General features: G+C 49.4%; 1 protein-coding gene across 1 annotated transcript in view; it reads right to left on the reverse strand.

The window, feature by feature from the left end:
- Positions 1-6745: 6745 nt before the first annotated feature.
- LOC120035941 (ventricular zone-expressed PH domain-containing protein-like) overlaps positions 6746-11771 on the reverse strand; it is a 42766-nt gene continuing 37740 nt past the window's right edge. Inside the window, exons 4-5 of the mRNA XM_038982428.1 lie at positions 7180-7354; positions 6746-6759 (exon numbers count right to left, since the gene is read on the reverse strand). Coding sequence (XP_038838356.1) covers positions 6746-6759; positions 7180-7354 — 189 coding nt within the window. The remainder of the gene's footprint in view (positions 6760-7179; positions 7355-11771) is intronic.

The following is an 11771-nucleotide window of genomic DNA, read 5'->3' on the forward strand; positions in this document are numbered from 1 at the left end:
CTGGAGACACGCACTTCAAGCCTAGTGCGGGGAGCAGGGACAGGGCACACTGACCTCTCGAAGCGCACTATAGGCCTGGTGCGTGGTACCGGCACTGGTGGCACCGGGCTGAGGGCACGCACATCAGGACGAGTACGGGGAGAAGGAACAGTGTGTACAGGGCTCTGGAGACGCACAGGTGGCTTAGTGCGTGGTGCCGGAACTGGAGGCACTGGGCTGGAGACACGCACCATAGGGAGAGTGCGTGGAGGAGGAACAGGGCTCTGGAGACGCACTGGAAGCCTGGTGCGTAGTGTAGGCACTGGTGGTACTGGGCTGGGGCGGGGAGGTGGCGCCGGAAATACCGGACCGTGCAGGCGTACTGGCTCCCTTGAGCATTGAGCCTGCCCAACCTTACCTGGTTGAATGCTCCCCGTCGCCCGACCAGTGCGGGGAGGTGGAATAACCCGCACCGGGCTATGTAGGCGAACCGGGGACACCATGCGTAAGGCTGGTGCCATGTAAGCCGGCCCGAGGAGACGTACTGGTGGCCAGATATGTAGGGCCGGCTTCATGACATCCGGCTCAACGCTCAATCTAGCCCTACCAGTGCGGGGAGGTGGAATAACCCGCACCGGGCTATGCACACGTACAGGAGACACCGTGCGCTCTACTGCGTAACACGGTGTCTGCCCGTACTCCCGCTCTCCACGGTTAGCCTGGGAAGTGGGCGCAGGTCTCCTACCTGCCCTTGGCCCACTACCTCTTAGCCCCCCCCAAGAAATTTTTGGGGTTTCTTCTCGGGCTTCCTTGCTAGCCGCGTACCTTCATATCTCCGGTCTTGAGCTTTATTCTCCGGCTTCCAGCCACGTCTCCTTGCTGCCTCCTCATACCACCGCTCTTGGGCTCTCGCTGCCTCCATCTCCTCACGAGCGCGGCGATATTCCCCAATATGTGCCCAGTGTCCTTTTCCCTCCAAGACTTCTTCCCAAGTCCACGAGTCCTGATTATTTGGTCGCTGCTCGTAGTCACACTGCTTGGTTCTGGTAATTTGGTGGGTGGTTCTGTAACGGCTTTCCTCCTCCTCTTCATCCGAAGAGGAGGAGCAGGGATTGAACCAAAATGCAGCTTTGCGATTTGACATGATATTTATTAAACAAAACAGAAAACACGACGAACACGAAACACTTGAGAATTTACAAAATAACAAACGCAGTCAACAGACCTGGACACGAACTTACATATAACGTGAAGAACGCAATAACAGGAAAACTGACTACATAAACCGAACGAACGAACAAACAAACCGAAAAACAGTCCCGTGTGGCGTAACATACACTTACACAGACACAGGAGACAACCACCCACAACAAACAGTGTGAAAACACCTACCTTAATATGACTCTCAATCAGAGGAAATGAAAACCACCTGCCTCTAATTGAGAGCCATATCAGGTCACCCTTAAACCAACATAGAAACAGAAAACATAGACTGCCCACCCAAACTCACGTCCTGACCAACTAACACATACAAAACTAACAGAAAACAGGTCAGGAACGTGACATAACCCCCCCCTCAAGGTGCGAACTCCGGGCGCACCAGCACAAAGTCTAGGGGAGGGTCTGGGTGGGCATCTGACCACGGTGGTGGCTCAGGCTCTGGGCGAGGTCCCCACCCCACCATAGTCAATCCCAGCTTACGTCTCCCCCTTAGAATGACCACCCTCATTTTACACCCACTTAATTTGAAGGGTAACCTTAAGATAAGGGGCAGCACCAGGACAAGGGGCAGCACCAGGACATAGAGATAGCTCAAGACAGAGAGGTAGGTCAGGATAGAGAGGTAGCTCAGGATAGAGGGGCAACTCCGGACTGAAGGGCAGCTCCGGACAGAGAGACAGCTCTGGACTGAGGGGCAGTTCTGGATAGATGGCAGCTCTGGGCTGAGGGGCAGCTCATGACTGGCTGACGGCTCTGGACGCTCATGGCTAGCTGACGGCTCTGGACGCTCATGGCTGGCTGACGGCTCTGGACGCTCATGGCTGGCTGACGGCTCTGGACGCTCATGGCTGGCTGACGGCTCTGGACGCTCATGGCTGGCTGACGGCTCTGGACGCTCATGGCTCACTGGCGGCTCTGGACGCTCATGGCTCACTGGCGGCTCTGGCAGATCCTGTCTGGTTGGCGGCTCTGGCAGATCCTGTCTGGTTGGCGGCTCTGGCAGATCCTGTCTGGTTGGCGGCTCTGGCAGATCCTGTCTGGTTGGCGGCTCTGGCAGATCCTGTCTGGTTGGCGGCTCTGGCAGATCCTGTCTGACGAATGGCTCTAGCGGCTCCTGACTGACGAACGGCTCTGACGGCTCGGGACAGACGGGCGGCTCTAATGGCTCGGGACAGACGGGCGGCTCTAATGGCTCGGGACAGACGGATGGCTCAGACGGCGCTGGGGAGACGGATGGCTCAGACGGCGCTGGGGAGACGGATGGCTCAGACGGCGTTGGGGAGACGGATGGCTCAGACGGCGCTGGGGAGACGGATGGCTCAGACGGCGCTGGGGAGACGGATGGCTCAGATGGCGCTGAGGAGACGGATGGCTCAGATGGCGCTGCGGAGACGGATGGCTCTGGCTGATCCTGTCTGGCGGAAGGCTTTGGCTGCTCCTGTCTGGCGGAAGGTTCTAGCGGCTCCTGTCTGGCGGAAGGCTCTAGCGGCTCCTGTCTGGCGGAAGGCTCTGTAGGCTCATGGCAGACGGGCGGCTTTGCAGGCTCATGGCAGACGGGCGGCTTTGAAGGCTCAATACAGACGGGCAGTTCATGCGGCGCTTGGCAGACGGACAGTTCAGGCGCCGTTGGGCAGACGGCAGACTCTGGCCGGCTGAGACGCACTGTAGGCCTGGTGCGTGGTGCCGGAACTGGAGGCACCGGACTGGAGACACGCACTTCAAGCCTAGTGCGGGGAGCAGGGACAGGGCACACTGACCTCTCGAAGCGCACTATAGGCCTGGTGCGTGGTACCGGCACTGGTGGCACCGGGCTGAGGGCACGCACATCAGGACGAGTACGGGGAGAAGGAACAGTGTGTACAGGGCTCTGGAGACGCACAGGTGGCTTAGTGCGTGGTGCCGGAACTGGAGGCACTGGGCTGGAGACACGCACCATAGGGAGAGTGCGTGGAGGAGGAACAGGGCTCTGGAGACGCACTGGAAGCCTGGTGCGTAGTGTAGGCACTGGTGGTACTGGGCTGGGGCGGGGAGGTGGCGCCGGAAATACCGGACCGTGCAGGCGTACTGGCTCCCTTGAGCATTGAGCCTGCCCAACCTTACCTGGTTGAATGCTCCCCGTCGCCCGACCAGTGCGGGGAGGTGGAATAACCCGCACCGGGCTATGTAGGCGAACCGGGGACACCATGCGTAAGGCTGGTGCCATGTAAGCCGGCCCGAGGAGACGTACTGGTGGCCAGATATGTAGGGCCGGCTTCATGACATCCGGCTCAACGCTCAATCTAGCCCTACCAGTGCGGGGAGGTGGAATAACCCGCACCGGGCTATGCACACGTACAGGAGACACCGTGCGCTCTACTGCGTAACACGGTGTCTGCCCGTACTCCCGCTCTCCACGGTTAGCCTGGGAAGTGGGCGCAGGTCTCCTACCTGCCCTTGGCCCACTACCTCTTAGCCCCCCCCAAGAAATTTTTGGGGTTTCTTCTCGGGCTTCCTTGCTAGCCGCGTACCTTCATATCTCCGGTCTTGAGCTTTATTCTCCGGCTTCCAGCCACGTCTCCTTGCTGCCTCCTCATACCACCGCTCTTGGGCTCTCGCTGCCTCCATCTCCTCACGAGCGCGGCGATATTCCCCAATATGTGCCCAGTGTCCTTTTCCCTCCAAGACTTCTTCCCAAGTCCACGAGTCCTGATTATTTGGTCGCTGCTCGTAGTCACACTGCTTGGTTCTGGTAATTTGGTGGGTGGTTCTGTAACGGCTTTCCTCCTCCTCTTCATCCGAAGAGGAGGAGCAGGGATTGAACCAAAATGCAGCTTTGCGATTTGACATGATATTTATTAAACAAAACAGAAAACACGACGAACACGAAACACTTGAGAATTTACAAAATAACAAACGCAGTCAACAGACCTGGACACGAACTTACATATAACGTGAAGAACGCAATAACAGGAAAACTGACTACATAAACCGAACGAACGAACAAACAAACCGAAAAACAGTCCCGTGTGGCGTAACATACACTTACACAGACACAGGAGACAACCACCCACAACAAACAGTGTGAAAACACCTACCTTAATATGACTCTCAATCAGAGGAAATGAAAACCACCTGCCTCTAATTGAGAGCCATATCAGGTCACCCTTAAACCAACATAGAAACAGAAAACATAGACTGCCCACCCAAACTCACGTCCTGACCAACTAACACATACAAAACTAACAGAAAACAGGTCAGGAACGTGACAGGACCCTGGTTGATGTGGGTTAGTGTGTTTGATTATTATAAGACACCAGAGATCTAGACACCAGAGCCCTAGACACCAGAGATCTAGACACCAGAGATCTAGACACCAGAGCCCTAGACACCAGAGCCCTAGACACCAAAGCCCTAGACACCAAAGCCCTAGACACCAGAGATCTAGACACCAGAGCCATAGACACCAAAGCCCTAGACACCAGAGATCTAGACACCAGAGCCCGAGACACCAGAGATCTAGACACCAGAGATCTAGACACCAGAGCCCTAGACACCAGAGCCCTAGACACCAGAGCCCTAGACACCAGAGCCCGAGACACCAGAGATCTAGACACCAGAGATCTAGACACCAGAGCCCTAGACACCAGAGCCCTAGACACCAGAGCCCTAGACACCAGAGATCTATACACCAGAGCCCTAGACACCAGCTATCTAGACACCAGAGCCCTAGACACCAGAGCCCTAGACACCAGAGCCCTAGACACCAGATATCTAGACACCAGAGCCCTAGACACCAGAGCCCTAGACACCAGAGATCTATACACCAGAGCCCTAGACACCAGCTATCTAGACACCAGAGCCCTAGACACCAGAGCCCTAGACACCAGAGCCCTAGACACCAGATATCTAGACACCAGAGATCTAGACACCAGAGCCCGAGACACCAGATATCTAGACACCAGAGCCCTAGACACCAGATATCTAGACACCAGAGATCTAGACACCAGAGCCCTAGACACCAGAGAGCTAGACACCAGAGCCCTAGACACCAGAGCCCTAGACATCAGAGATCTAGACACCAGAGCCCTAGACACCAGAACCCTAGCAGTCCTAGACACCAGAGATCTAGACACCAGAGCCCTAGACACCAGAGCCCCAGACACCAGAGATATAGACACCAGAGCCCTAGACACCAGAGATCTAGACACCAGAGCCCTAGACACCAGAGCCCCAGACACCAGAGATCTAGACACCAGAGCCCTAGACACCAGAGCTCTAGACACCAGAGCCCTAGACACCAGAGATCTAGACACCAGAGCCCTAGACATCAGAGCCCTAGCAGTCCTAGACACCAGAGATCTATACACCAGAGCCCTATACACCAGAGCCCTAGACACCAGATCCCTAGACACCAGAAATCTATACACCAGAGCCCTAGACACTAGGTAGTGTACATAATGTTAGCTCTTTCCATGACATAGACTGACCAGGTGAAAGTTACGATCCCTTAGTGATGTCACTTGTTAAATCCATTTCAATCCATTTTTAAGCTTTGAGACAATTGAGACATGGATGGTGTATGTGTGCCATGCAGAGGGTGATTGGGCAAGACAAAATATGTAAATGCCTTTGAACAGGGTTCTGGTAGTACCTGGTTGTAGGTGCCAGGCGCACCGGTTTGAGTGTGTCAAGAACTACAAAGCTGCTGGGTTTTTCACACTCAACAGTTTTCCGTGTATATCAAGAACGGTCCATCACCCAAAGGACATCCAGCCAACATGACACAACTGTGGGAAGCATTGGAGTAAACATGGGCCAGCATCCCTGTGGAACACTTTAAACACCTTGTAGAGTCCATGACCCGACAAACTGAGGCTGTTCTGAAGGCAAAAGGGGGTGCAACTCAATATTAGGACGGTGTTCCTAATGTTTTGTACACTCAGTGTATGTATGTATGTATGTGTGTGTGCGTGTGCGTGTGCGTGTGCGTGTGCGTGTGTGTGTGTGTGTGTGTGTGTGTGTCAGTGAGTGTGTGTGTTTGTTTGTCCTTGAGTGAGTGTTGGTGTGTGTGTGTGTGTGTGTGTGTGTGTGTGTGTGTGTGTGTGTGTGTGTGTGTGTGTGTGTGTGTGTGTGTGTGTGTGTGTGTGTGTGTGTGTGTGTGTGTGTGTGTGTGTGTGTGTGTGTGGCCCGTTGCCATTTGCTTTGGCAATGTACACATGTGTTTCCCATGCCAATAAAGGCCTTTGAATTTAATTGAATTACATTTAATTGAGAGAGAGAGAGAGAGAGAGAGAGAGAGAGAGAGAGAGAGAGAAATGGGGTGGGAAGACATTCATGAAGTTGAAAATTTAAGCCTTTCAGAGTCAGAACATTCTGTTACTATTCATAATAGAACAGAACAAAATAGAACATAATAGAATAGAACAGAATAGAACAGAATAGAACAGAATAGAACAGAATAGAACAGAATAGAACAGAATAGAACAGCTTCTTTACATAAACACTAATTTCTGAGCTCAAGGAGAGTGTATGTGTCTCTGCATGAAGACAGTGGTGTCCCAGGGCCTCATTTAACATCCACTAGCACCCCCAGGGGGGTGGTTTTGGAACATTTGGAAGGACTAGATATAGAAAGGTGTAACGCTCGTCTTCCTCCTCGTCTGAGGAGGAGCAAGGATCGGACCAAAACGCAGCGTGGTTTGAATACATACTTATTATTTAATAAAGACGAAGACGGAAAAACTCTTAAACAAACTACAAAACAATAAACGACGTTAACAGACCTGAACTTGAGAACATATAAAAATTAACGCACGAACAGGAAGGAGTGTGTGTGTGTGTGTGTGTGTGTGTGTGTGTGTGTGTGTGTGTGTGTGTGTGTGTGTGTGTGTGTGTGTGTGTGTGTGTGTGTGTGTGTGTGTGTGTGTGTGTGTGTGTGTGTGTGTGTGTGTGTGTGTGTGTGTGTGTGTGTGTGTGTGTGTGTGCGTGTGTGTGTCCTACCTCCCAGCACGCTGCAGGTGATAGCCTCTGTGTGTTCTACCAGTAGGTCAGCCTTCGCCATGGCAGCCAGAGAGAGATAACTGGACATGTTTCTACTGAGCTCTCTGTTGCCTCTCTGTAGAAACCTCACTGCCACCGGCACTGCTAGAGCCATCACTGGGGGACGACTGTAGTTCTGTAGGAGGGAGAGACAGAGACAGAGAATTCTAAAATATACTTTGTGTACAACGCAAAATCCCAAACAATACGCAGAGCAGAATTAGGACGATGCCCACTAGTTATCAACATCCAGAAAATAGACCTTCAATTCTACAACCACCTAAAAGGAGGCGATGCCCACACATTTCACCACAAAGCCCTGACCTACAGAGAGATGAACCTAGAGAAGAGTCCAGTCAGCCAGCTGGTTCTGGGGCAGAAACACATTTAGACCCAACCAAATCATGAGAAAACATGCACCAAATAAATCGAAGCAATGCAATGCTATGTGGCCCTAAACAGAGAGTACACAGTGGCAGAATACCTGACCAATGTGACTGACACCATATTAAGAAAATCGTCGACTATGTACAGACTCAGTGAGCATAGCCTTGCTATTGAGAGAGGCCACTATAGCCAGACCTGGCTCTCAAGAGAAGACAGGCTATGTGCACACTGCCCACAAAATGAGGTGGAAACTGAGCTACACTTCCTAACCTCCTGACAAATGTATGACCATATTAGAGACACACATTTCTCTCAGATCACACAGACCCACAAAGAATTAGAAACAAATCAAACAATGTTAAACTCTCATATCTGTTTGGTGAAATACAGCAGTGTGACATCACAGCAGTAAGATGTGGCCCGTTGCCATGAGAAAAGGGCAACCAGTGGAACACAAACAACATTGTAAATACAACATATTTTTACTCTGTTTATTTATTTGACCTTTTATACTTCACCTACTTGCACACTGTCACAACGCTGTACATAGCCAATAATATAGCATTTGTAATGTCTATATTATTTTTAAATGTTTGTGAGTGTAATGTTTACTAATGTTTCCCTTGTTTATTTCCCTTCTGTTTATTGTCCATTCCATTTGCTTTGGCAATGTACACATATGTTTCCCACGCCAATAAAGGCCTTTGAATTTAATTGAATTACATTTAATTGAGAGAGAGAGAGAGAGAGAGAGAGAGAGAGAGAGAGAGAGAGAGAGAGAGAGAGAGAGAGAGAGAGAGAGAGAGAGAGAGAGAGAGAGAGAGAGAGAGAGAGAGAGAGAGAAATGGGGTGGGAAGACATTCATGAAGTTGAAAATTTAAGCCTTTCAGTCAGAACATTCTGTTACTGAAGAATTCAACTCCACAAGGCACACTGTGTGATGTGTAATATTCTGTAACATGGTCATTTAGAAGATTTATCCAATCAAGCTAACATTGATATATATTCATACTGAAACATGTATCATGTGCGTGTGTATCTGTGTGCATGTGCGTGTGTGTGTGTGTACATGTGCGTTGTGTGTCCATTCTCTTTAGGGCCTAGATGGACCCTTAGTGACGCACATAGACAATTTAAGAGAACAGAATAGTACACAATAGAACAGAACAGAATAGAACAGAACAAAATAGAATAGAACAGAATAGAACAGAACAGAACAGAATAGAATAAAATAGAACAGAACAGAACAAAATAGAACAGAACAGAACAGAACAGAATAGAACAAAATAGAACATAATAGAACAGAACAAAATAGAACAGAATAGAACAGAACAAAATAGAACAGAATAGAACAGAACAGAACAAAATAGAACATAATAGAACAGAACAAAATAGAACATAATAGAACAGAACAAAATAGAACATAATAGAACAGAACAGAATAGAACAAAATAGAACATAATAGAACAGAACAAAATAGAACATAATAGAACAGAACAAAATAGAACATAATAGAACAGAACAAAATAGAACATAATAGAACAGAATAGAACAGAACAGAACAAAATAGAACAGAACAGAACAAAATAGAACATAATAGAACATAATAGAACAGAACAAAATAGAACAGAATAGAACAGAACAGAACAAAATAGAACATAATAGAACAGAACAAAATAGAACATAATAGAACAGAACAGAACAGAACAAAATAGAACATAATAGAACAGAACAGAATAGAACATAATAGAACAGAACAAAATAGAACATAATAGAACAGAATAGAACAGAACAGAACAAAATAGAACAGAACAGAACAAAATAGAACATAATAGAACAGAACAAAATAGAACATAATAGAACAGAACAGAACAAAATAGAACATAATAGAACAGAACAGAATAGAACAGAACAGAATAGAACAGAATAGAATAGAATAGAACAGAACAGAATAGAACAGAACAGAACAGAACAGAATAGAACAGAATAGAACAGAATAGAACAGAATAGAACAGCTTCTTTACATAAACACTAATTTCTGAGCTCAAGGAGAGTGTATGTGTCTCTGCATGAAGACAGTGGTGTCCCAGGGCCTCATTTAACATCCACTAGCACCCCCAGGGGGGTGGTTTTGGAACATTTGGAAGGACTAGATATAGAAAGGTGTAACGCTCGTCTTCCTCCTCGTCTGAGGAGGAGGAAGGATCGGACCAAAACGCAGCGTGGTTTGAATACATACTTATTATTTAATAAAGACGAAGACGGAAAAACTCTTAAACAAACTACAAAACAATAAACGACGTTAACAGACCTGAACTTGAGAACATATAAAAATGAACGCACGAACAGGAAGGAACACACGAAACAGTCCCGTGTGGCACAAACACTGACACAGGAACAATCACCCACAAACAAACAGTGAGAACAGCTTACCTAAATATGGTTCTCAATCAGAGGAAACGTAAAACACCTGCCCCTGATTGAGAACCATATCAGGCTAGTTGACAACCCAACATAGAAACACATAACATAGAATGCCCACCCAGCTCACGTCCTGACCAACTAAACAAGACTAAACAAAGGAAATAAGGTCAGGAACGTGACAAAAGGAAAGGAAAGGGGGCTACCTAGTCATTGGTACAACTGAATGCATTCAACTGAAATGTGTCTTCCACATTTAACCCAACCCCTCTGAATCAGAGAGGTGCGGGGGGGCTGCCTTTATCGACATCCACGTCATCGGCGCCCGGGGGACAGTGGGTTAACTGCCTTGATCAGGGGAACAGTGGGTTAACTGCCTTGCTCAGGGGAACAGTGGGTTAACTGCCTTGCTCAGGGGAACAGTGGGTTAACTGCCTTGCTCAGGGGAACAGTGGGTTAACTGCCTTGCTCAGGGGAACAGTGGGTTAACTGCCTTGCTCAGGGGAACAGTGGGTTAACTGCCTTGATCAGGGGAACAGTGGGTTAACTGCCTTGATCAGGGGAACAGTGGGTTAACTGCCTTGATCAGGGGAACAGTGGGTTAACTGCCTTGATCAGGGGAACAGTGGGTTAACTGCCTTGCTCAGGGGAACAGTGGGTTAACTGCCTTGCTCAGGGGAACAGTGGGTTAACTGCCTTGTTCAGGGGAACAGTGGGTTAACTGCCTTGATCAGGGGAACAGTGGGTTAACTGCCTTGTTCAGTGGAACAGTGGGTTAACTGCCTTGTTCAGGGGAACAGTGGGTTAACTGCCTTGCTCAGGGGAACAGTGGGTTAACTGCCTTGATCAGGGGAACAGTGGGTTAACTGCCTTGTTCAGGGAAACAGTGGGTTAACTGCCTTGTTCAGGGGAACAGTGGGTTAACTGCCTTGATCAGGGGAACAGTGGGTTAACTGCCTTGTTCAGGGGAACAGTGGGTTAACTGCCTTGCTCAAGGGAACAGTGGGTTAACTGCCTTGCTCAAGGGAACAGTGGGTTAACTGCCTTGCTCAAGGGAACAGTGTGTTAACTGCCTTGCTCAGGGGAACAGTGGCTTAACTGCCTTGATCAGGGGAACAGTGTGTTAACTGCCTTGCTCAAGGGAATAGTGGGTCAACTGCCTTGCTCAGGGGAACAGTGGCTTAACTGCCTTGATCAGGGGAACAGTGTGTTAACTGCCTTGCTCAAGGGAATAGTGGGTCAACTGCCTTGCTCAGGGGAACAGTGGGTTAACTGCCTTGCTCAAGGGAACAGTGTGTTAACTGCCTTGCTCAGGGGGAACAGTGGCTTAACTGCCTTGATCAGGGGAACAGTGGCTTAACTGCCTTGATCAGGGGAACAGTGGGTTAACTGCCTTGATCAGGGGAACAGTGGGTTAACTGCCTTGTTCAGGGGAACAGTGGGTTAACTGCCTTGCTCAAGGGAACAGTGGGTTAACTGCCTTGATCAGGGGAACAGTGGGTTAACTGCCTTGTTCAGTGGAACAGTGGGTTAACTGCCTTGTTCAGGGGAACAGTGGGTTAACTGCCTTGATCAGGGGAACAGTGGGTTAACTGCCTTGTTCAGGGGAACAGTGGGTTAACTGCCTTGTTCAGGGGAACAGTGGGTTAACTGCCTTGCTCAGGGGAACAGTGGGTTAACTGCCTTGATCAGGGGAACAGTGGGTTAACTGCCTTGCTCAGGGGAACAGTGGGTTAACTGCCTTG

The sequence above is a fragment of the Salvelinus namaycush genome, unplaced genomic scaffold, assembly GCF_016432855.1.
Source record: "Salvelinus namaycush isolate Seneca unplaced genomic scaffold, SaNama_1.0 Scaffold116, whole genome shotgun sequence".
Taxonomy (NCBI): Eukaryota; Metazoa; Chordata; class Actinopteri; order Salmoniformes; family Salmonidae; genus Salvelinus; species Salvelinus namaycush.